The sequence below is a fragment of the Astatotilapia calliptera genome, chromosome 19, assembly GCF_900246225.1.
Source record: "Astatotilapia calliptera chromosome 19, fAstCal1.2, whole genome shotgun sequence".
NCBI lineage: Eukaryota > Metazoa > Chordata > Actinopteri > Cichliformes > Cichlidae > Astatotilapia > Astatotilapia calliptera.
This window is the reverse complement of record NC_039320.1, coordinates 2292647-2317292: the sequence shown is the minus strand read 5'-3', so window position 1 is coordinate 2317292 and position 24646 is coordinate 2292647. Positions and strand designations below refer to the sequence as shown.

Sequence of the window (24646 nt, the reverse complement as noted above, 5' to 3'; positions counted from 1 at the left end):
CCCTGCGCAGACGAACCCATTTCTCAATGAAGCACGAAGAAATGAGAGCATCCCTTTGATTCTGGACATCCGGCTCTACTCACAGCGGCGACAGCAGCTTTCCCTGCACAGCCTCTTCCATCCAAACAGCTTTCAACGGCCAAACCTTTGTTCTCCAGCGCGGCTCGCACTGTAACTAATGGGACAGCCAGGGCTGGAATTTTGAGGGGAGCTCTAAAACTGGGCCATTTGGAAAACATCCCAGTTTTTATCCACAGCTTAGCCACAGAATAAAGAAAAAACAGCCCAGCCAGCAACCGAAAATGTTGACACTATAAGAGTTGATGCTATTGTGGTAGTTCATGGCCTCACGGGGCCACAGCACAGCTTAGCAACTGAAGACTTGTCCCCCTCGGCGCAGGGTGAAGGGACACTTTAACACTGAAGTACTTTTTCTTTTGTCCCTCTTTATCTTCACTCACAACTTGGTCCTCACTGTCTTAAAACCCAATGTAATTTATTATTTTCTGTTTAATATTTTATTACTTTTACTTGCTAAGTTTTATTGACACCATCCCCTCCAGCTATTGCCAGTTGTCAGCCAGTGGCTAAACGGCCTCCCTCAATCGCCTTTTCAGTTCAAGCTTAGTCTCATTGGCAGTAAGCTGATTAGAAACGAGCCGCTAAGCCCGGCAGAGAGTGATAGCCTAACAGAGAGTCGCTGCAGAGTGGATGAGCGAGGGAGGGGAGGAGGGTGAGACAAGAGGGAGAAAGCTAGTCAAGGGATAGAAAGTGAGACAGAGGAGGGTGAAGGGAGGGCGAGATATGCAACATAAGGGTTTGTGCCGTGCTGTATTTTGAACGTCTGTATGAAACTGCAGAATACATTTGAGGAAAAAGAGAGAAAGGGTGAAGGAGAAGCTGCTAGTTTGACCTTGTATAGAAGAGCCAGCATTGATCTGAGCATTTGAGCATCTCTGAACACGAAACATGTGAAGTCTTTTCCCTTTAGAACGACTCAATTCTTCATAGCATTGAGTTACCTTAGAGAATTACGGTGCATTAAGGCATCTAACTAATGCTCAGTTGGTAAGTGTGCCAAAAAATATCACACACACCATTGACACCAGCAGCCTCAACATTTGATATAAGGCAGGATGGATCCATGCTTTCATGTTGTTTACACTTGTCTGACCAGGAAACGTTTTCCTATTGTCCAGTTTTGGTCCCGTGCTAAGTATAGACTCAGTTTCCTGTTCTTAGCTGCAGGAGTGGTCACTGCAGGGTGTACCTAATGAAGTGTCCCGTGAGCACATATGATCCCAGTGAAGCAGCAGAAGTTGATAAATGGATAAACAGACTAGACGTTTAAGTGAAGTGGTGTCAGAGGCAAAGCAGCAGTTGAGACCTTGACCGATTAAAGTTGAAGCAGGTAGAAAGAAACGAGCAGTGTTGCCGGTTTGCAGTTTACAAAGACAAACAGGAGAGCTGTGACCTCTTATTTGAAAAGAGCACAGAGAGAAGAAGCTGACCTTTTCAAGAGCTTACAGGAAAAATACAAATTGAAATACCCCCAAACCGCTTGTTGATGATGTAGCTTGACCTCCTCCTTCTCAGTTTACATCACGATGGTGTAATGTGTTATGCTTCTGCTTAACGACAATGCATTTAGGTTCTTTAAAGAAGCATTAAAGCAAAGCTTAGAACAAAATGGAGCAAGGAGTGAGTCAGTTAAGTGTCCACTTTCCATATGGATTTATCGTGTTTTTAGCGTTAATGTTAACTTAGCACTCTTCACTTCTATTGGTGTAGATTTGGAGAAACAATCGGTCACATAATGGAGAATATATCAAAGCAGAAGACGCAGCTTTAAGAAAAAAAAAAAATACCATAAATTATGTTAGACGTTTTCAGTCTAAAACTGAAAAGGGAACTGGACCGTGGATGGGCATGCATATTGATCTGCGGACATCTGTCCCTTAAATGACAATGTGAAAACAGTGCGCTGGTGCTTCAGAGGCAGGAAGCTATCTTAATCTGCAGCTTGTCGAGCATTACAGTGAGTTTCAGATCATTATTTCTTTGTGCGGCAGCAATGAGCAGCTGTTTTCAGTTGAAAAGCTCTTAAAAAAAAAAAAAAAAAAAAGCCTTGTGGCTGAGGCAAGCTCAGCAAGACGCAGCAGACACATGCAGGTAGAGGCAAGCTGGTGAGCACAGCGGAGCTCTAGCAGGCCCATATTTCCCTTTGCAGGTTGGTAGCACAGCTAACAGAAGCATGAATACCTGATACAAAAAAGTATCCATGTGTAATATTGCTACTCCGTGAGCGGTTAATGTGTGAAAAAACTACTTATGTTCAGATGATAACATCACAGCAGCTTCACGGGTCATACAGCAGTGGTCTGGTGCGACTATGTTGATGGTGGCATGTTTTAGGTCCATGGGTTTGAAGATGGTTTAAAGAGGAGAAGAGCCGAGTAGGAAGCATGTTGAGCGGATGTGACGAAGCAAAGGAAAAAGCCAGGCGAAGACACGAGATGAGGCGGTTGTTTCTTGCTCTTTATATTGTTCAAATGGGATAATTTAGGGGTTAAAAGGACAAGCTGCAGCAGTATAACAATGATTATGTAAAACTAGATTTACCTGTTTTTATTATGATGAGTTATTAGGAAGAAAAAAGAGGTGTTGAGGAGGCAGGGAGGATTTACAGACTCACTTGAAGAGCAGATTAGAACAAATACAGGAGGAGGAGGAGATGTGATTCAGCACAAGAAGAGGATGTTCAGTACACGAGGTTCCTTTTGAAGAAATGAGCTTCTCGCCTACAGTGGAAGATTTTTGCTTTTTTCCAGAGACAGATGGTACACTGAAAACTCGTCTCGCTGTAATCGAGTGAATTGGTTTTTGAGAAAATGAATTTGCACTTTTTTCCTGGGTTCCACTGTTAGTCTTGTAATTGTTACAAAAATATTTATAGTTTGTTTAAATGAACTATTCATTCCCTTATTCCCTTGTAAGGGAAGAATTATCAGGACAAAGCCCAGAATGTGTCATGTGAAGTCTCTGAACATATGTTAGAAAGTCACCCTACAAACAGGTTATAGGCATATCCTATATAAATGACAGTTATTGTAGTCATTTATTGGCATGGATGGAGACGCTAATGCCATACAGGACAATTGTCCTGTATGGCATTAGCATCTCCATCCATGCATGCATCCACTCCTGAACTCTACATAAAGCTGGAGGCATTAGTTAGGTTTTTGCAGCATTGTTCTTTAAAAGTGTCCTACATTATCTGTTACTTTAAAAAACTGCACAATATCACTTACTACTTATAGAAATTTTTAAATATTTTTTCACATAATTACCAGTAAACATTAGAAAACCTTAAATTACAGTTCCATATAAAGTTGGACAGCCAGCTAAAATAAACAGTTCTAGCCAGAGTCTCCTGTAGACACAGGTACAAACCTGACTGCTCATCTCTGCTTTTGTTTCCTGTTGAAAAATCAATCCTGGCTGCTTGACTGGGGTCAGCATGCGCCCTACTCTCATTTTATTCTGAGCCTGTGCTTGTTGTTGCTTGAGGGTTGTTGCTTGTTGTGTTTGTACAGTAGTGCACACGATGCCACTGTCTTCCGAGAGGCAAAGCTTGGCTTAGATTGCTTCATGCAACAGGACAAAGATCCCAAGCACATCAACAAATGTACAACAGACTGGCTGAAAAGAAAGAATCAAGGTGTTGAAGTGTCCAGACCTCAACCTGAATGAAATGGCCTTAAGAGAACTGTGCATAAACAGATATCCAGAAACCTCTATAAGATGAAGCAGTGTGGCAGACTAATAAAGTTCTAAAGAAAACAGTTATTGAAGTTACTGCAGGTAAAGGGGATTGTACACACTGTTCAATCATCTACTTAGTTTTTCAGAGTTCAGAGATCGGTGGAAACCTTTTCACACGACTGTTGGTGTTGTATGTGAGCACGGTGGAAGGTTAATTCATCTTGTTTTGTCTTCTTTGTTCTTGTGATTGTGATCACACATGTAATTCTGACTCTCTGGTCACCCGTCCGGACCGACAACTCTGGAAATCAGCCAGTTGCAGACTCTGGCCGGTTGATCTGGGAATTTCTGGTGGAACACATTTCTGCAAAAAATGTAAACTGTAATGGTTTAAAAGAAAAGACCAGGATGCTTCACTGCATACTTCTTAGGCTTGTTTGATTTCATATATTTTTTTGTAGATACAAATATTTTCTAATTATGTAGAAAATGGATACAAATGTATCCAAGTAACTGAAATTTTTGTTACATTCATATGTTGATCATCATGTCAGTTGAACCAATAAAATAAAACTCAGCATTTCAAGTGCAATTCAACCAAAACTTGTGATCAAGCATTATTACGCAGATATTTACAGATTAGCAAGCAGTGAGTTTCAGTACTTTATGAATCTAGTTTCAGCAGTGACAGGTGCTTCATAATCAAAATGTTATAAGTGCCAAACTATGGCGACTTTGTCTGTTAAATGTCTTTGTAATTTTCAGCTTAATGTGAACTCATTTTAAGGGAATTTTAAGAGCTGCTCTCAGGAAATTAGCTGAAAACTGTGAGCGTTATAATTCAAATTATAGCAGATATTCCTACACTACTGCAGAGTGTTTTAATGGAGTCTTCGATTGATCTTTGGACAGTAGGTGTCAGTGGCTGCAGTTATATGCTGTGTATTGTGTTTTTGGGATACGGATGGTTGTCCATGAGAGCGTTGCGTATGGCCTCGCTGTGATCCTCGGGGGGGCAGAGTGATTTATAAGTGCACGCTGTCTGTCACGGTAAAGCCTGACTAGGTGTCAGGAGCCACTCCCCGCTGCTGTAAAGGGTCGCCATGGCAAAGGAGAGCTGCCGAAAAGTCTATCGCCACACGCAGCCACCAACTCTTATTGATGGCCGTTTGACCTCTGACCCCCACAAGCGAGTGCAGTGAGCTCAGATTAATAGCCGCTGTCACACAGAAACCTCATACCTCCAAAATGTAAATAGCTCCTCTGGGAACACATGTGATTTAAAATTTACACGCTGTCATCACCAAAGTATTTTTTCTGTTTTTGATGTGTGAGGAAAGTAAAACAGCAACTTTCTCTTTTATTACATTTATTCATCATTTAGCTATTTTCCCCACATTTACTCATTCTGGCATAAAGAACATTTTCCAGAGAATTAAACTGCCAAACCTAAAAAACAAAAACCGTGATACAGTATTGACTTTATTGTCATTGTGCATGTACAATGACAATAAATGGCTATTCTGTTCTATTCTATTTTTTTTTTAAATTAGACATTTAAACAGTGTCATCCTCGCTGCCATTGGGATCTTACAGCTTAGTAAGGTAATCAATAAGCTAATAGAGAAAAATAGTGAAGGTTATCATTAGCTGTGACCCTGAAGTAGCAGCATGGTTTCCAAGTACTTCACACATTCGGGTTAACAAACTGCAATTGAACATCACACAATCGCAGCATTGATTCGTCCAATCAAAACTCTGTCGCCGGTAGAATTTAAAATAGCTTGTGCTGCACACAGATTTGCACACTGCCTGAAGTGCCACATAATGTAATAAAGTTGAAAATTAAATCATGAAGTTAGATGATGTTAGATATTGACGTACGTAATTGACGTGAAATTTAGCGGAAATATTTACAAAATCCTGAAACGTTCTCATCTGCTGAAAAATTGCATCTACCAAGATCTCTTCTTCTCTTTTTCACCCCCTCTGACAGTCAATCTTTAATTATTTAAAATTTTACAAACTAATTATTCACATAAGCTGAAAGCAAACACCAAAGTCTCACATTTAAAATGATGGAACTTTGCTTGAACGTGGCTTCAAACCCATGTTACTAATAATTTTGTCTTGACTTCTACTTAAGTCCTTTTTTTGCTACTTTACCACAAGAATATTAACATAAAGTAACCTATATCTAAAGCTGCCTGTTTAGTATAAAGTACAACATTTTATCTGTAATGTAGTTCAGCAACTTGACACGAACTTCAATTGCAATCCAACATTTTTTTCTTTACATTCACTGCTGTGAAAAGTCTCAGGTGCCCTGCGATCGAGGTAAAGAGGTAACCTGAGCGATAGCAAATAAGAGAAGGTCAACTGCTATTGGAGGAAATCATTTACACCTTCGCCATGTTAACAAAAGGTTATTCCTAAGAAACAGGACTGAAGTGCTGAACTTTAGTGGAAGGACCAAACAAAACGAGCTAAACACACCTGCGATCGTGTCTGAGAGCACCAGGTGGAACCCAAACTGAAAATCCACGAATAAAAGACCGCAGGCGTGTAAAGTAGAGAAAACGAAGGTCTGAAATAGAAAGGGAAGCAAAGTCTCGAGCATGTCCTTGAATACTGAGATGATATGATTTCCTGCTGACGGTGGGAAGCTGGTTCCACAGGGAGGGATTATAACTTTTAAATGCTCACTTCCTTCAGATAAAGTTGAGGCATTTCTGCATACTAATTCAGAAAAGTTTTTCCGAACGAAATGTCAGTAAATCCCCCGTCTGTGCAGGATGCAGCAGTCGATTCCGTGGACAACTTTGCTGTTTTCTTTCAATTATTTCTCCAAAATTCTGAGAAAAGGTTAAACACAGACACACTGGTGGAGAAAGGGACTGGAGCACTTTATTTGAACTTCATTAATGAAATTAAATATTTATGAATGGGTAACATATTTATTGTCTATGATATTGGGAGGAGGAGGTGATTTCAGACCAGCCCTAAAATTTGCTTATTAGTTAACGAACATGGACACATCGCTGTCAAAAGACAAAAACTAAAAAAAGTATCTCATCAAAATGACCGCAGCACTGGTTATGTGGATGCGGCTGCTCTGAAAACAGCAGCTCGTTTGACTTTCCCAAAGGGTCACTTTGTTTCCATGCCTCCCGAAAAGATGTTTACCACTCTTTCTTTTTAGCAGCTTCACTTAACAGATGCTTGTGGGAAGAGCCACGCTACTGTTACCACTGTTGCTATGCCAGCCCACCACCGAGAACCAGTTAGATTGGGGGAAGTGATAATTGATGATCCCCTCACCTTCTTGTTGGACACGTGTGATGCTCGAGATTAAGGAGTCTGAACTGAGTTGAAGATTTGATCTGTTTGGTTGTTGTCTTGCTGTGAGATTTATAATTTGCACTCAGAGGTTCGATACTAGGACCAGTCTGTGAATGACCTGAAAGACAATGCAGTATACAGTCTGACCACGTCGAGCTCTGGGTAGTGACTGAAAGAATGAGTCTGCAGATACAAGTGATTGAAGTTCATTTACTCTGCATGGGTGGGTAGATTAAAGACTGGATGACGAGCACAGATTAGAATCACAGAGCTATTTTTAGTTTTTTGGGCGTTTCATCAAATACCCCAGGAGAACCTGAGGTAGAGCCCAGAACAGCTTACATTAAGACCACTGCTTCCTGACTTAGTATTAGTAGAAGAAAAAAGGTAAGATTGTCCTACATGGTTGGTGTTAATTGTGTGTTCAAGATTAAGTGCCCCCTCAACTCAGATTTTCTACTCTGAAAGTAGTAGCATGCTAACAACCCCAAATTGGCGGCAGTAAACGTAAACAGTAGTGAAACTGTAAATCAGAATCCCGATGATGTCGCTGAAACCTTGGAAACTGTCATAATCCCATTTGAGAAGCTTGTACCTTTACAGTTTTTTTTTATCGATCAGCTGACCTATTGATAGACTTAATCGTTTCAGATCATGTACTTTCTGGGCGTGCGGGGAATTGATGAAACTGACAGGTATTAACGATGGGACCAGCAAGACATTTTTTCCCCGGGGATACAGAGGTGGGACCAAGTCATTGTTTTGCAAGTCTCAAGTAAGTCTCAAGTCTTTATCCTCAAGTCTCAAGTCAAGTCTCAAGTAATGTCAGGCAAGTCAGAGTCGAGTCTCAAGTCACTGGTGTAAAAGTCTGAGTCAAGTCACAAGTCTGAAACTTTGAATTTCAAGTCCTTTCGAGTCTTTAAAAAAAACAAAAAAAGCATGTTGCAGTTATGCTAAATGTAAATATTAGACCATGTAATTTTAAAATCTGTGTTTTTCTCAACACATGACAAAATAGTGAACTTAGAAAATATACACAAATTGTGAAATTGCACCTCTTTAAAATGCAGCTCAATTAAACCTAGCTCCAAGAATAATTTTCACCGACAGTTCTGAGATAAGCTGCATGTTATTCTTGGATGCGGTTGTAGGACCGGCTTTAAAATCGCATGACAAAAATATCATACATAAATAAATGATATTTTTTTAAAATATCATTTAAAAAAAAAAACTGCATCACCAACGTAGCCTGGAAAACATTTGCTAGTTAGATGAAGTCAGCCATCTCATCGTAGCATATTTATATGCATATTTATAATCATACGGTTCTTGGAGTGAGCGCATACACTCATGAAGTTTAGTAACTTCAGGTCACTGCAACAAGCCCAGGTACAGTTTACCGACGGATGGGTACAGGACCTTGAAACGCACCGTGTAGAACGAAAGACCATCGTACGTATCATAAGTTTACCAGTCTCACAAATCGTCGTCATAAATACACATTCGTTAACCGTTTATTAATAGGACCTTTGAGCTCAATGGTAATTAATTAGTAGTGGAAATAATTTCTGGTTCATCACAGAAATGTAGCAGTGACAACAATACTGTATGCTGTAATCGTACTGGGCAATTAGTGATACAAAAAAACCCGTTTTATCCTGTGAATAAAAGTATGTGTTTTTGTCAATGTACCATAATAACAGAAGCGAAACGCAATATTGTGTCAGGACAATTCACTATTTATGCACAATAAATAAAGGAGCATAGCGCGACAATTTCTGTTCAGCGCCAGACTTGCTTGTAACCTATATCACCAATTATGTTAAGAAAAATGACGCATTAACTACAACAGCAGACTGACCTTTGTGGAAATGCTTGGAGCAGACTAACCTGTGAGCTGGAGGGTTCTAGGACGTTATATTTGATCTTTGAATGGCTGCAATCCAGTCGCCTCTTTGTTACTTCGGAAACATGGCTCGAACAATTTCTCCTCAGCGACGTAATCCGATAACAACCGATCTCTTTACCCGTCGGCTTCCCGTGGCTGTCGTGCGACCGGCTATTGCAGTTAATAATACAACAGCTTCTTGTCATTTTTGTGTTTCTTTTTATCGCTGTGTAACTGATTTTAATTGAAAGCCTGCGTGCGCTAGTACCGCTTGCCACGAGTTCCCAGAATCCTTTGCGGTTCTACCCGTGAATGACGTCACATTTTCAATCTCTATATAATATGCATGTTAAATTTTATATTTGGGGTAAAATATCAAGTCTTTTCAAGTAAACCGGTTCAAGTCCAATTCAAGTCCCAAGTCATTGGTGTAAAAGTCCAAGTCAAGTCTTAGAACATTTTTTCAAGTCAAGTCTAAAGTCATAAAATTAATGACTCGAGTCTGACTCGAGTCCAAGTCATGTGACTCGAGTCCACACCTCTGCGGGGATACCTCAGGCAGTTAAGCCGGCCAAAGGTGGGTCGATGGGGTCAAGGCTAGTCAAGTTGTTCTCCACTGATCTGTGAAGGCCAATCCTTTATAGAGGCGACCACAAACACTACATAGATGTGAAAGAACACTGATGTTTGTCCATATTTAATATTGGAAATATATCTACATCAGTTTTCATTAAGAATATTTTATGTCGGTTTTGAATCTTCTCTATATTCTGTGTTTGCCTTTGGTTTCTTATTAGTTTCATCCTTCATTTATGAGTTTAGTTAGTTTCATCCCATCAAGGTTCCTCTGTTTGTTTAGTTTACTTTCAAAGACATTCATGGCATTATTTCTGTGGTATAAAGAGCTGCGCTGTGCTGTAGTTCAAAGAGAACAGAAAAGTGTTTAGACAACTTTCCCCTAATTACGTCCTGTGAAGTTGGATGCATCAAAGCCTGCAATTAGTTCGGCTACCTTTCACTTGTTTGTTTTCTTTCACTATACTTTCTTTCTTCTAACAGACCGTAGTTGACTTCCGAGCTGACGTAATGACACGTTGTGCAGCAGAGTTGGGTATAATCTGTTTTCTATGCAGAGGCTTTTCTGGCTTGGAGATTTGACTTTATTTTATTTGCACTGTAATCTTTTAGATCTGAGTGAGAACTCTTCTGTTGGAGGTGAAAGGGCATTTTCACTGCTCGAGCTGCACCGTCACACAGGAGAGTCGGCAGTCACGTGAGAAATGACTGTGAGGCGAGAAATGTAATTTAAGCATCATGTCAAATCATGTAATTTAAGTACCAAAGTGTGCACGGGATAAAAATCATCTAGAGTTTATTTTAGAAAACGAGCGTGACTTTGTCGCCACAAGGTCTGGCTTTGAGTGTGTTGCTGCTGTTAACTCTTTGATCTTTCAGACTTATGACTGATCTGTTTGTGTAGATGGGGGTTAATAGCTTGTGATCCTCCCCATTTGTGTGATTAGTGGCGTGGAAGACTGTGATCCTCCCTCTGGTCAAACTAGCAGCCTTTGAAGAAGCACGCACTCAGTGTCCCTGCTTCATAACACCGTGACACCTCACGGTACACTCCAAGTTCATTTTGTTAACAAAAGTAGTAATATTTTAATATTCTAACTCATAGTTTTAGTCTGAAGTCTAATCGATGACCTGCATTCGTATGCAGCTTGTTTGTATGATTGGTGAAGTTCATTGTCTGCTGTTTGTTTTGCTAAGAAACAACTTGATGAAGCTGTCAAAATTTGTTAGCAAGCTGGGTCCATTTACTGTGATGATGTGATTTGTGCTAATAAAATACCCAAATTTCACTTCTCAGCACTGGAGGCCCATCTTCTTCTGATTTATGCTCGAATCATTCATAGGTCAGTGCTAAGTGGCCTTACAAACGAAAATGGTCAGGTTTAAGTACTGACTGAAAATGAGTGTAAGAGCCTGGAGAACTTGCTCAAGAGCACTTCAATAAAAAGAGCAGATGTTTCTGTTTCTGGCTGAGGTCTAACCTCTATTGTTTATGTGGTCAGGTTGGTATAATATAGGAGGTTTTCTTAATCCTTTATCTGGTTAAATAAAGAAATTAAAAAACTACATACAACTTTTCCACGTTTTTCTACATTTCTGTTGAAATTTAAAATCGACATAAAAAAATTTAATTAATTTTTATGTGTGAATTAAACATTTGTGGTGCAAATAATTTTAAAAGAAAACCAAACTAAAATATCAAACTTAAACTTATTTATCATGAGCCTGAAAATCAAAATACATTCTCATTAAAAGGCCAACTCAAAATTACTCGCACTCCTTCCTTGTTCCTCCACCAAAAGCTGGGCTGCATGGCTTTCTTGTCACACAACTCTCATTAATATGTGTGTGTGCGTTTAGCCCACAGCCGTTAACAGCCACCCGTCTCGCTGAATCTCTAATCTCTGTTCACAAGACTGGTCATGCTCCCCCAGAATATCTGCAAAGGAAGAGCCCAGCGCCACAGTAAGCAGCTGGGTGCTAACTGACCCAGAAATCCCATCCATCTGGAGAAATGTCACAGCTCTCATCAAATGGCCACGGATGGGTTAGTGGGTTATTAAATGCGGCCCTGTGTGTGCATGTTTCTGTGTGTGTGTGTACCAGCTTTCACAAGTGCATTAAGAAACTGATGGAAATCCCCCAAAAATGAAGGCGCTAATTTCACCAGGAACATCCACGCAGCATTGTTGCAATGCACAATACAAACGAAAAAGTCTGTGACGATGTTCTTCATCTGTTTCTTGCTGTTAAGCGTTGAGCTCCTTCTGAACCTTGCTTGTTATTTGACATGACAGACTTCAGTACGGACCTCATGTGCCCGTTTGTTTTTTTTTGTTGCATCATTTATAGTCTTGTCTTTACTTTAGCCAGCCAAAGTAAACTTGTATCAAAGGTCTCACTTGCAGAAGGCTCAAAGTTGTGAAAGCAGTCGCACAACTTAATTTCCCAAGTTAATTATGACATGATGTGCAACCATTTGTTAAAGATGAGCAATGTTGGGAAATAAAATGGGAAAGGTCCAGTGTTTTTGGGGAGTTTGAACCATACCAAGACTGAAAAGTCAGTATTTTCAGTTTCATAGACCAAGTTACTGATGATGTTTTTACAAATGCAATCACATTTTTACTTTGTTTCATCTAACATAGCTGCAGCAGCGTGTCAGATTGTAAAAGTGAAATGAAGAAAGTAATGTCATTACTAGGTCCTACATATGATTAACTTCATGAAGTTATTAAGAAAAATCTCATTACTGTGGAATGAGCCCACTTTGCCTTTCATCAGCAGTGGTTGGCTGAGAATTTTGAGGTCGTTTGGAAGCGTGTTCTTGAAAACTTGGAGAATTTCCTACAGTTTGTCTGTAGATTTAAGGATCAGAACATGGTATCTTATCACCTGCAGTATCAACTGTTATTCAGCCCAAGTTAAACTAATCCCAACTTTGAGGCGAGCGATTGAAGGAACCACCAGCAGGAACGAAGGATAGCACACAAGATGGTTCGTTATTCAATTAGAGCCTGTAATGTTCACGAGCTACAGATCTGTTTGATATTTGGACAGAGCTAAGGTTACCTCACTGTCCTCTGTAATCCTGGACCGATTCCTTGAAGATGAGATCAGATCTCATTGTGGGCGAGATCATCTTTTACAGCACTCCTCGTTATTGTGCCTGAAGAGAGTTCAGCTGAATGTCTGATTGAAGCCTAGAATGACCCTTAAATAGGGATGGGTATCGAAAACCGGTTCTTGTTGAGAACCGGTTCCCACTGTTTCAATTCCTTGGAATCGTTTGCCATTTTTGCAAACGATTCCCTTATCGATTCCAGTCGCCCCGAATGACGTCACCACGTTGCGGAGCGTCATTTACCTGGCAGGAAACACGGCGCCTAAGCGGCTCAAACGCTCAAAAGTTTGATTATACTTTATGAGAACGGATGACAACAGGGCAACTTGCAAAGTAGATATTTCATTTAAGGGAGGAAACACTACGAATATGCAAAAGCATTTGCTCACAAAACACGCGATGACACGCGTTTTTAATTCCGCTCCGGACTCGTGACTCTCAACCCAGCAGCAGCGGTAACGTTTGCACGTCCTCTCCCGTTAATGCGGCAGGTAAATAATCAACTAACAGTGCATATTATGTTAGCGCAATCTGCCTTATTACAAGACCTGCCATTACTGTACATGTAGGTGACCATGATGAGAGAGACAGACAGAGTCTGGCTCAGATGCTGGCAGTTCTCGCTGCAGTCTACCGGTAGCGTCTCCTTTCAGGCCAGGATAGACTAATGTCACCAAGCAGTGTCTAAGTTTGTGGTCAAAGGCTTGCACCCATTTGCCACAGCAGATGCCCCCGATTTTTGGTAAGTGAATGTGTTTAATTGTGGGCAGGGACATTACTGGATATTCTTGTGTAATTGCCACAGAACAATTTATGTTATACTTTGTTATTGCTACAGAAGAATGTTGCAGCTTTAAGGCAGGGATGACTCCTGGAGTTGCTTTCTCACTGCATATGCTTTATTTCACAATCAGATCGATTCGATAACAAAAACATACAGCAGCTCCTCTCCTACTCCTAGCCCTTCGCTGCGGTGGAAAAAAGAACGACTTCAATCCCCTTCAAGGAACATACGTACAAAATAGTTTTCCTGATACACCAATGGGGCGTTCAATGCCATCTTGTAAATATGAGTACTCTGGCAGAGTAACAGTTCAAATGAAAAATACACCAGAACAAACAAGCAAACAAAAAAAGAAGTGTGGGGTACCTTTGAACCAATGAACAAAGTATAACAATTTATACTTTTTAACATAACCCGACCCCGTCAATATGTGATACGTCTCACAAGAATATTTATTTTATTATTTTACATTTACAATTTTTTTTCCTGGGGACCCTGTGACACCCCATTGAAGAGCCGTAGGCTGGATCTCTCAAGATCTCACTGTTGGGTTTGTAAGGCCATGTTACTCCTAAATTTCTATCTTGTTCAAAGAGAAGATATAAAACAAAGCTCTGAGCTAATCGACCTTAGTGTTCTCCTTTTTTAAAAAAAAAAAAAGAATCGATAAGAGAATCGATAAAGAATCGAATCGTTAAACAGAATCGAAAATGGAATCGGAATCGTTAAAATCTTATCAATACCCATCCCTACCCTTAAAACTCTTTTCTGAACTGAGCGGTTTCTTTCATGTTTCAGGCCTGCTATTGGGACAGTGACTGGGTGTGCATCAGATGTTAGCGAGGGTATGTTAGCGAGGGTAGTCTTTGCCTAAGCAGCTACCCTTGGAAAAACCCGCATAAAATTATTCTATTTGTCAAACCAAATCTTTGTTGATATATTGAGGTGTCAAAACTCATTATCAGTGGCACAGCAGAGGTTGTCAAATGTCTGTTTTATGGGTGAAAGAGTTAGTAGCGTTAGAAGAGTTAGAAAGTATCGACTGGACCTCTGAACATATAGTTCTGTGGTATCTTCCTGTGGATCATATTGTCCGGTTTAACCATGTTACATCCATAACTTGTAGCAAAGTAAATGACCCTTAAGTGTGTTTGCAGACAGAGAAACACGTGCTGTATTAAACCTAAGTTTAGGGTAGATCAGACCAGTTACCCGGTCCTGGTGTTCGTATGCCCTCCAGGAAAAATACAATTTTGTCACATTTGATGGAAAATATCTGAGTTACTTCACACTGCTGTTTGTACAGAAGTACAGATTCTGCAGTTGTGTGTTACAGCGGCTGATTGTGTGTTTGACGGTATGCAGATTTTCAGGATTGTATTGTGCTTCTTCCTTCGTGTCTTTGCATATAAACAGCCATCTATATAACCCTTCACCCTTTTGAATCTGCAGTACCAGGTACTGTGTGTGTGTGTGTGTGTGTGTGTGTGTGTGTGTGTGTGTAATGGGGTTAGTGCTGGATGGACTGGCCAGAGAAGAAAACACAATCAGTTCTTTTGGCTGAGTCTGTGTCTCCTCTTGCCAAGCTGCACACCGGCCCACAATGCACTGCAGCCTGAATGGACACGAATCACAGGCACACACTCTTTGTGGGGGAGTGTGTGTGAGGCTGTATTGTGCGTCTGTATTTGTGTGTCTGGGAAAGTATGAGTGGGCACTGCAGTTTCTTGTGTGTGTATATGTGTGGGTGATTATGCCTGATTTAATTGTGCCGAAGAGCTGAAGGAGTGTGTGTGTGTGTGTGTGTGTGTGTGTGTGTGTGTGTGTGTGTGTGTGTGTGTGTGTGTGTGTGTGTGTGTGTGTGTGTGTGCGCGCGTGTGTCTCCAAGGATCTAGTCCCCAGCTGGAAAATCGAGTTGGAAGCTCAGATTATTATCATCTTTTATTTACATCCGCGCTCATCGCAGAACTAATTTTATTCAACCCCCAGTTTGCAGATTATCTCCCCTCCTCGCCTCCATCCTTCCTCTTTGTTATCTTATTGATTGGATTATTGTACGAATAGTGAAATTATTCCCTTATATTGGTTTTGCCTCAGTTCATTTGCGGAGAAATGGAAGTTGATCCGAACGCAAAAAAACAAACAGGTGCAATCATCTCGATTTAAAAAGCAGAGGCTCGTAGAAACATCCCTCCTCGATGCTAACGAGCAAAACAACAACAAATGTCCCGCGAACGCCGGCGCACAATGGAAACGAGAAGAGAGACGACATACTGCAGAATGATTAGAAGCTCTAATGACGAGCAGAGTTATTGCAAAATGAAAATGGCTCCGCTGTAGGAAATGAAATCATGGGGGAAGCGAATGTGGTAATGGAGCGAGTGTGTATTTTGACTTTATACACACCATAAACAATCAGAAGAGTCTGTTCAGTGACAGGTTGCTTTTCCCAAAGACAAGAACTAACAGACTTAAAAACTCCTTTGTCCCACACGCCATCAGACTGTTTAACTCCTCTCTGGAGGGGAGAGGGAGGGGAAACAGGAGGACAAAGGAGGGGGGAACAACTAAGCTGTAGTGCCTCTTCACCTCACTGTGCAATACTTTTTGTAAATAGTCAACAGTGCAATAGACTCAATACTTGAAATGTGCAATTCACTTGTATTTTTATTTTTTATTCCTATTTATTCTATTTATCCCCTTTGTATATTTTATTTATATTTGTCTCTGTATTTATATATATATGTGTGTGTGTGTGTGTGTGTGTGTGTATATATATATATATAACAATTCTGTAACTGTAACTTCGGTCGTTGCTGTGCTTTTTTTGGAAGTCGAATTTCCCAGAGGAACCCACCCGAGGGATTAATAAAGTTCTATCTTATCTTATCTTATCTTACACTCGCAGCAACGGGTTTCATTAGGAAATCTGACTCAGTGTAAGGCACTCCTGAGACTCTCTGTATGAATTTGAAATGAAAACATTTGTAATAGTGTACAAGAGGAAGAATCAGATTCAATTCAACCGCACAGTTTTATTTAGCTCATGTGCGGTTGCAAATTTGAAGGTTTTTAAAGGACCAGTTTGTCCGATTTTCTCCCGACATACATGACAAAACTTTCACTAAAAGCTGTTCATGAATAATCAGTGTTTGTGACAACAACAACAAAAAATCAGTCACTACGTCAAACTTACTAATCCAAAAATTATGACATGCAACAGAAGTTATAGAAGTTATCTGCATAGTTACAATAGCAAGTGCTTAAAGTGTCAGATGAAGTGTATGTCATGGTCATTGACATGCACTCCAGCACATCACTCCACATAGATTACTTTTTGATAGAGATCGGTGGATCAATCTGAATATTGATACTATTGATACCAATGCTGTGGTTGTAACTTTTAACCCTGAATTGTGTTAAAAGTTAGTTTTCTTAAAATAAAAAGGATATGTGACACACGCATTCTGAAAAATCTGAACCATTTGTGTTGACTGTCACGTCTATTTTATTTATAGCTTTATTTCACATTTAAGCAACAGAAGTTGCCCCTCAGTGCTTCAGAGACAGACACGTTTATGTTCCAGGTCTAAAAAAAAAGTTTCAAAATAAATGAAAAGCTGATGAACAGTGATGGGAATAACGGCGTTACTTTTTTCAGTAACGAGCAGTGTTGGTCAAGTTACTTGAAAAAAGTAATCAGTAACTAATTACTGATTACTTCCCCAAAAAAGTAATCCCGTTACTTTACTGATTACTTATTTTCAAAAGTAATTAATTACTTAGTTACTTAGTTACTTAGTTACTTTTTAAAAACACGATTTACAACCTGAAGAGGTGATAAAGCGATAGATCTTTCAGCCCAATTCTACTTTTTCTACATAATCCATCATACAAAATGTAATCAAATGGAAAAGTCTCTTTTTTTAACTTGTTTTATCATTTTTAATCTTTTAACTTTATGCATCAAGCAAAAATTTAATTATATGCAACATTCTCTGACTTGAATAAATGAGTTTAACATTTAAACCTATTTTCTGCACATTCCAGCACATAAAATAAAATAATTTTTTGTGTTTACACTCACTCTTTCAAATAGATGCAAGTAAAACACAGCAGAACATAAATAAAGTCAAAGACTCAGCGGTCCTGTTGCTCTATTTTCACCTGTAAAGCAGGACTGCAGTAGGCGGAGGTTTACCCTGGTGCAGGTGTGCAGCGGTCAGTGGAAGGATACGGTAGTGTCTCTGTGAGTTTCCCATTACGTCGTTGCGCTCTTGGTGCTTCCTTGGAAGTTTAGGGGTTTTTTTCGCTGTAAAAAGAAGTTTTCTTCCCACGCACGATGGACGCTAATGTTTTTGTCACTTTTTATGGAATCAAACTCAAAGTAAGGTCAGTACTTCCACGCTTTAAACGCTGCATGCTCATACTCTCTCCCGCACTCGATATGTGATCCATTGTTGATCTGCACACAGCTGTTGTCACTAACGGCGCACTCGCTTACGTCACTGTGGTGAGACATTCTCGCAAAAAATCACGGTTTTAGTAACGCAGTAACGCAGCGTTCCTACGGGAAAGTAACGGTAATCTAATTACCGATTTTGCAATAGTAATCCCTTACTTTACTCGTTACTCGAAAAAAGTAATCAGATTACAGTAACGCGTTACAAGTAACGCGTTACTGCCCATCTCTGGTAACGAGTAATCTAACTAATTACTATTCCTATCGTTACAACTAATGGTAAATGATTCTTATATAGCGCTTTCCTACTCTCCCGGAGTACTCAAAGCGCTCTATACAACATGCCTCATTCACCCATTCACACACACTCATACAAGCACTTCTAAACACAAGTGCAACTAATAAACATTCACACACATTCACACTCCGATGAACGCATCGGAGGGCAATTTGGGGTTAGTATCTTGCCCAAGGATATTTGGCATGCAGACTGGAGGAGCCAGTAATCGAACCATTTATTTTTCAATAAACAGACAGTTGAAGCTGTGTTCAGCCTCATCTTATATCAGTTGCACGGAAGTAGCTGTAAGTAATCTGGACGCTACAGCTTTAAGCAGCTGCGCGCTCCCGCAGACGGCAATCACGATCACTGTCTAGCACAACACCTGGAGCTAAGGGGGCAAAACAATCACATGAGTGCTGCTGTTTGACTGAGGGAGAATAAAGTAGTCGTGTTAAGCCAATCACATGACCACTTAAAGATAAAGTAACAAGGTGATATTTACCAGTTTTTAAATTGTGTTGATAGGCCACGTAAAACCAGAGTCATGATAAACAATATATACGCGCCGTTTTTTCCTCAATAGTTTCGTCACGTTTACTGTCTAAGGACAGCGCAGCGAGCACTCTCTGCTTATGAGCAAAAAACCCCAAACAAAAACAGAAGTTTTAGGAGTGAAGGCAAGAGAGAGACAGCAGAAAAAGAGAGTTTTGAGATGTGAGAGATTTGTGACGTTTAGCGTGTTTGGAGTGTGTAGTTCATGTTGTCTTGTGTAGTTAGTGTGTAGTTTGGATAGTTTTATGTTGTGTGTCAGAACAATGAGGCGACTGCTGTCTCCAGGTAGAAACAGGAGTGATGCACCTGCTGCTGTCAGACCTGCAGGTATCAGGCTGTGATGTTCTTCTTTATAGTGGACAGAAATATTTGGAGTGGCACAAATAATTTGTGTGGCATCTTATTGAATGCAGAACAGATTGTTCTGTAAATAGTTTGAAGTGGTTATTTAAAAAAATCAAGGTAAAAGGTAAATGGATGCAAATAAGTTTGTTTTTTGCAAAACTTGTGCATAGGACTTTAAAATTGACAATTTATATTTGCATTTAAAGTTATGAAATATGATTCATTAAACATGTTTAGTGGTTGTTACAGTGAAAAATATAACTTTTTCTACTCTGATTTTATGTTTTTTGTCTGATTTTAGATAAATTGTGTTAATACAGTATGTCAAAATGAAAACATAACTGTAAATTCAGACACGTGAGGTTGTGCTGAAAAGGATGATACCAAACAAGGCAAAGTAAACAGTATTTAAAGGTGAAATGTAGAGAAAACATCAAAAGTAGTTAAAAATTGCCAATTATACCCTGGACCCCAGAGGGTTAAACTTTTTTTAAAGTAACACAATGGTTACTTTTTGAGTAATTAATTACTTTTAGAATATTAACTCAGTTACTTTTTTGAAGAAGTAACTAGTAACTATAACTAATTACTTTTTCAAAGTAACTTGCCCAACACTGATTATAAACTATATTATAAATGTATTTTATTAAAATGTGTTCAGAATTTGCAAAGTCATGACACACTGCTCTCCCCTACATTAGCAAGTATTGTTATCAGTCGCACAAATCAATAGTAGAACTTGTAGTATTGCACAGTACTACTTTTTAAATGTACCCAAAGACATACAGGCAGAGGTATCATTTCCAAAATGTGTTTTATTATATCCTAAAAAAGACAAATACATGATCATTAAAATAAGCTATTTTAAGAAATAAGTGAGGCCATAATGCTGAAATAAATAATGTCATAACTCAAAAAAGTGACCTGGACAAATTTATTTTGCTTATGCAGGTAGCATGCAAAGTCATTTAGGGAAAAATGATAAAACTGCTATAAAAAATAAAGAAAACTACACTCCAATTTCACTAACCCTGTCCTGAGACAGCCTACGTGTCTAAAATGAGTGGAAAGAACTGCCCACTTACTTTTAGTCCACTCCTTCTCCATAACGTATCAGTTAATATTTATCCAGATTCTTCATTGATATAAACATTAAGAACAATATACATACTTTTATTTCTGATAACATAATATTTACTCTACATAACACACAAGTTATTATCATATTGACTTATTTTTACAGCTCCAAAATCAAAGCCTCTGGTTTTTGGAGTGTTAATTTTAAATGAGTTGTATGCAAAACTACATCAGAGATGCAGTGTCACATCTGTTTTTTTTCCTGGGATCATAGTTTAATATTTGGATGTTCTATCATTTGGCGATTATCAAACACTAAGTCTAAGTACAGCTGATGGGGAATCTTGCTTTTGGTCTTTGTGTTGTCTTTGGGGTTTTTTGACAGCACATGTTGTGACAATCAGTCTTAACGCTGTGGAGATGTTTCAAGTTGACAGCCTCTTGGGGTAACATGGTTTTCTTTATAAATTTCATGGTGGTCTATCAACCACTGACAAGATATTTTAGTCTCAGTCAAAGTGGTGGAAGAGCTGAGAGCGGTATCAGCACTGGAGAGGTTAAAACTGCTGTTTCCACAGCACTTACTCGACTCTTTTAACCTTCATTGACCTCAGTTAAATTGTCTTTATCTGTTCATTCGAGGAGCATTGGTGTTCTCATAGCCCTGTGACTCTAACCTTTGACCCCACTCGCTATCAGTCGCTCTAACTGTTGCAATTACAGGAAGTGGTTTGATGTCAGCCAGAGCACCGATTTAAAATTAGATTTTTTTTCCTATTTACAAAAATATCAAGCTCATGAAAAGGTATTCCATGTGTTATGTAAAGTGTCAAAACACTGACAAACATCCCCAGGGTGTTACCCCGTTAACACCCTGGCTTATTCATTCACTCACTCACAATGGCTTTAAATCAGGGAAACATTTGTCATTGTCTTAGTTTACAAATTTATTACCAAAGGTAAAATGTTCACACCTTTCACTCCTTTTTCTTTTTCCTATCAGTATGCACGGCATATCTTCCAAATGTGATTATGAGCGACTGAGAAACCTGCTGAAAAGAACGACACACTCGTCTTCAAACAGCTGGCACACTAGCTACGAATGCACCACGACTGGCTGCTACGTAGAATTAAACTCCATTATGTAGAACTGTTGCAGCTGATTCAGCTAATTTGTGTTTGGTTTCACTTAGCAGCACAACACAACAAAGGTTAGCTAATTAAGACTGTTTATCTGGAGGAACTACTGCCTTAGTTCTGTGAGGAACAACCTTGGAATAATCAGTCAACAATCCTGAGTCTCAGTTTTTCTTCTTCTTCCCATTCTGATATTTCTGTGCGCTCTTTTCTTCCTTTCTGCTTTTCTCTTTCTGCTATTAGCTGATCTTATTCTTTAATATTGTTTTCCTTTGTTCTCTTAATCCAAGCACCTTCCTTCTCTTCAGGCTTCCCCCGCGTTCCCCCTCCATTCCTCCCCATGCCCTCACCCAATCTTTTTCCTCATTCGCTCCCGTGCTGTTTTGCCCTCTATCCCTTCTTCTTCTTCTCACCCTTTTGCCCCCTTCCACTGCCTGTTGCCTAACGACATCACTTCCTCTCATGGTTCCACCGTCCCTCCCTCTTTCCACAGTGTCCAGGTCAGGGCTCATGGGAGCCAGTCTTGTCTAGCACATATACGGGGCCCTAAATAGTTCTCTCAGCGGGGAGCATTTCGCCGGCCTGGCTGGGATTTTATAATGAGCTTTGAGAAAGGAGGAGGTGGGGGGAATGATGATGTTGGGGGGTGAAGATGCCACATTCACTTTTACCCCTCCTCCCCTTTCCCCCCGGTTAAAGCAGATTAATTAAAAGCTCACTCGCGCTCTGCGTCTTATCAGTGAGATTTGAGCACTTTACTGTAAGCCTCTAGGGAGAGCTCAGCGCCGGGCCGGGTGGGCAGAAAATGGGGGTGGGGAGCCTCGGGAACAATGCTAATTCCAGCCAGTGGGGTGGTGGGACGGCTGCTTAGGAATTACTGCCAGTGGTGCGTTCATTGCTGATTATCTCCGCGACTGTCTAGGAAGAGATTGCACTCACAGAGACAGACAGTCGCTCTGCCTGTCACTCACAGTTTGGGCTCATTTCTCATTCACACCATTTTTTTTTCTTTTCCTTTTTTTTATCGCAGTTGCCTAGAAATGTGAGCTAGTCGCCCTGAAGCCAACAGAGACCAGCTGCACTAAGATAATACAATGCTCTACCTGTGTTGTGTCAAGAGTTAAATGCTGCATCAGCGTCAAGTACAAATAAAATGTGCTTTTTTTTCTGTAAGAGTGGTTGCAAAGAGCCATCCGACATACAGCAATGTTCTGCTGTCCCATCTGTCCAAATGGCAACAATGAGCAGGAACTGGTATCAGCAGGAGCTATTGTCATTACAATTTTTATTAATGATTATATCAGCCATTATTTCATCCCCAGAAGGCTGCTGTGATAGCTCGATTTCCCTTGTTCCTGTTCTGCTTAAATTGACTGTAAAAGTCCTGATTATTTAGTGGAGCACAAAGGAGGTCCTTTATTATTAGTCATGCTAGCAGTGTGCTTTTACATGCTCTCCAGCACATTGGCTTAAACTGTAAAATGTCAACAACAACAACAACACCGAATCCCTTCACCACTAGCTTGTACTTGTGGGAAAATGTTACTATACTGGGTATGTTTAGGTAACACCTTGCTAACATGAGCTTACTGAAGATAAACGGGTATGTGAATCTGTTAGCCAATCAGGGACAAAGAGAGAGGACACGAATGCGGTGGAAGAAAGAAATGAAGCTGAGCAGAAGCAGGCAGGCGGTGTCCTCGCTGCTGAGGTTAACAGTGAAATGTAATCTGAACTGGCCTCAGAATAGAAGATTTTATTATCTTCTAATGTCTGGAAAAATAATGAATATCTTACTTTCAGGCTTTTAGGGGTTCATAAAATCCGCACATTTAATCCTCTTGTAGACTCACTGGCATTTCAGATTGTGCTTCAGTTTGAGTAATGGAACTCATTTTCTACAGTCGTGCAACTTCAAGGTCATAAAGACCAGCCGCTGTTAAAAATCAAGGTTAATTTTAAGTATTTTATGTCATTTCAGTGTTTGCTGTTCAGCACTGTTAAAACAAAGGGGAGCCCATTAGTCTGTAACCTTTGTAGGCAATGTGTTTGCTTCACTGTAGGACTGCTGTGCTGTTCAGTTCATTTCAGTTTTATTTATAAAGCACTAAATCGCAACAACAGTCACCTTAAGGCACTTTATATTGTAAGGTAAAGACCTACAGGGACAGTGTTTGTCCAGTACTGATGAATATTGCTGGTTGCACACACAGACTGTGTGAACGAAGTCCAGATGTGTTGGTTGGTTTGGTTGTTGTGGAAGCTGCTGTTTATGGGGTGCCATATAACATCAAATAATCTAGTTACAACACCAAGGAGATAGAGTCAATGATTCCACTTAAGAAGCACGTTTACAACCCAGTTCCAAAAGAAGCTGGGATGCTGTGAAACCGCAAATATCATTAACCCGATTTTATTCACAAAAGAACCTAGAATACATAGAAAATGTTTCATGTTTGAGTTTGATGTTAGCAATGTGTCAAATACAAGCTAGCTCCTCTGCCTCACTATGATTAGTAGGACTTATGTTAAACAGTAATAAAACAAATGAGCTAAAGAAAATAAAGAAGGCTAAGTGTGATGATGTTGCTGTCTGTGTTGCAGGCTACAGCCATTCATCAGCGGACAGCCCAACAAAAAGCTGGCCACGGAGCAGGTAAGTTTCCATTCATCTTCACTGCATCTGCTCTTCCTCTCCGACACTCTTGTGCACTACAACACTCGCTGCCCCGCTGCTCCTAAAATGCACGACACCTCAGTCACCATGTCGATCAGTCGGTTAACTTCTCACGTTTACTTTAACACACTCACTCAGGTTCAGTCTTCCTTTGCTTCACTGTATTTTGACTGTGCTGTGTGAATAAGAGTATTTTCAAGGGGAAGAGCAGCCTTGATATTCCTTACAGTGAAAGTGATAAAGTAACCAGATTGATGGTCCAGTCTTGTCATCACTGCTTTACTTCATAAAAAAAGGCTTTTCCTGTGAAGTCTATGTGAACCAACAGGGAAGCGGGTTAGGCAATAATAAGGCTTGCAACTTAACATTGAGCAATTTTTAACATTTTTTCACAGGGTGGGGGGGGACGACAACCACTGCTGCCAAATGAATACCTCTGAGTTGTACTGCACTGTGGGTGATGCTGCAAATCAGTGAGCAGGAAAGCTTTATAACAAATTGAATTTGTGATGTAGAATGAGAAAGTACCTGGATTTATCCTGCTTCTTTCACATGGTTTGTCATAATTGGTTTCTCAATTGAATTTCCTATTACATATAATGATAAGTGATTATTTATAAATGTGTCACTAACC

The 24646-nt window shown here is 39.9% G+C and overlaps 1 protein-coding gene across 2 annotated transcripts in view; it reads left to right on the top strand.

The window, feature by feature from the left end:
• The window catches only part of LOC113012693 (transcription factor IIIB 90 kDa subunit-like), a 134642-nt gene that overhangs the window by 94842 nt on the left and 15154 nt on the right, over nt 1-24646 (top strand). For both annotated transcript variants that reach the window (XM_026152993.1, XM_026152992.1), the window contains exon 18: nt 23940-23991. In XM_026152993.1, coding sequence (XP_026008778.1) covers nt 23940-23991 — 52 coding nt within the window. The remainder of the gene's footprint in view (nt 1-23939; nt 23992-24646) is intronic.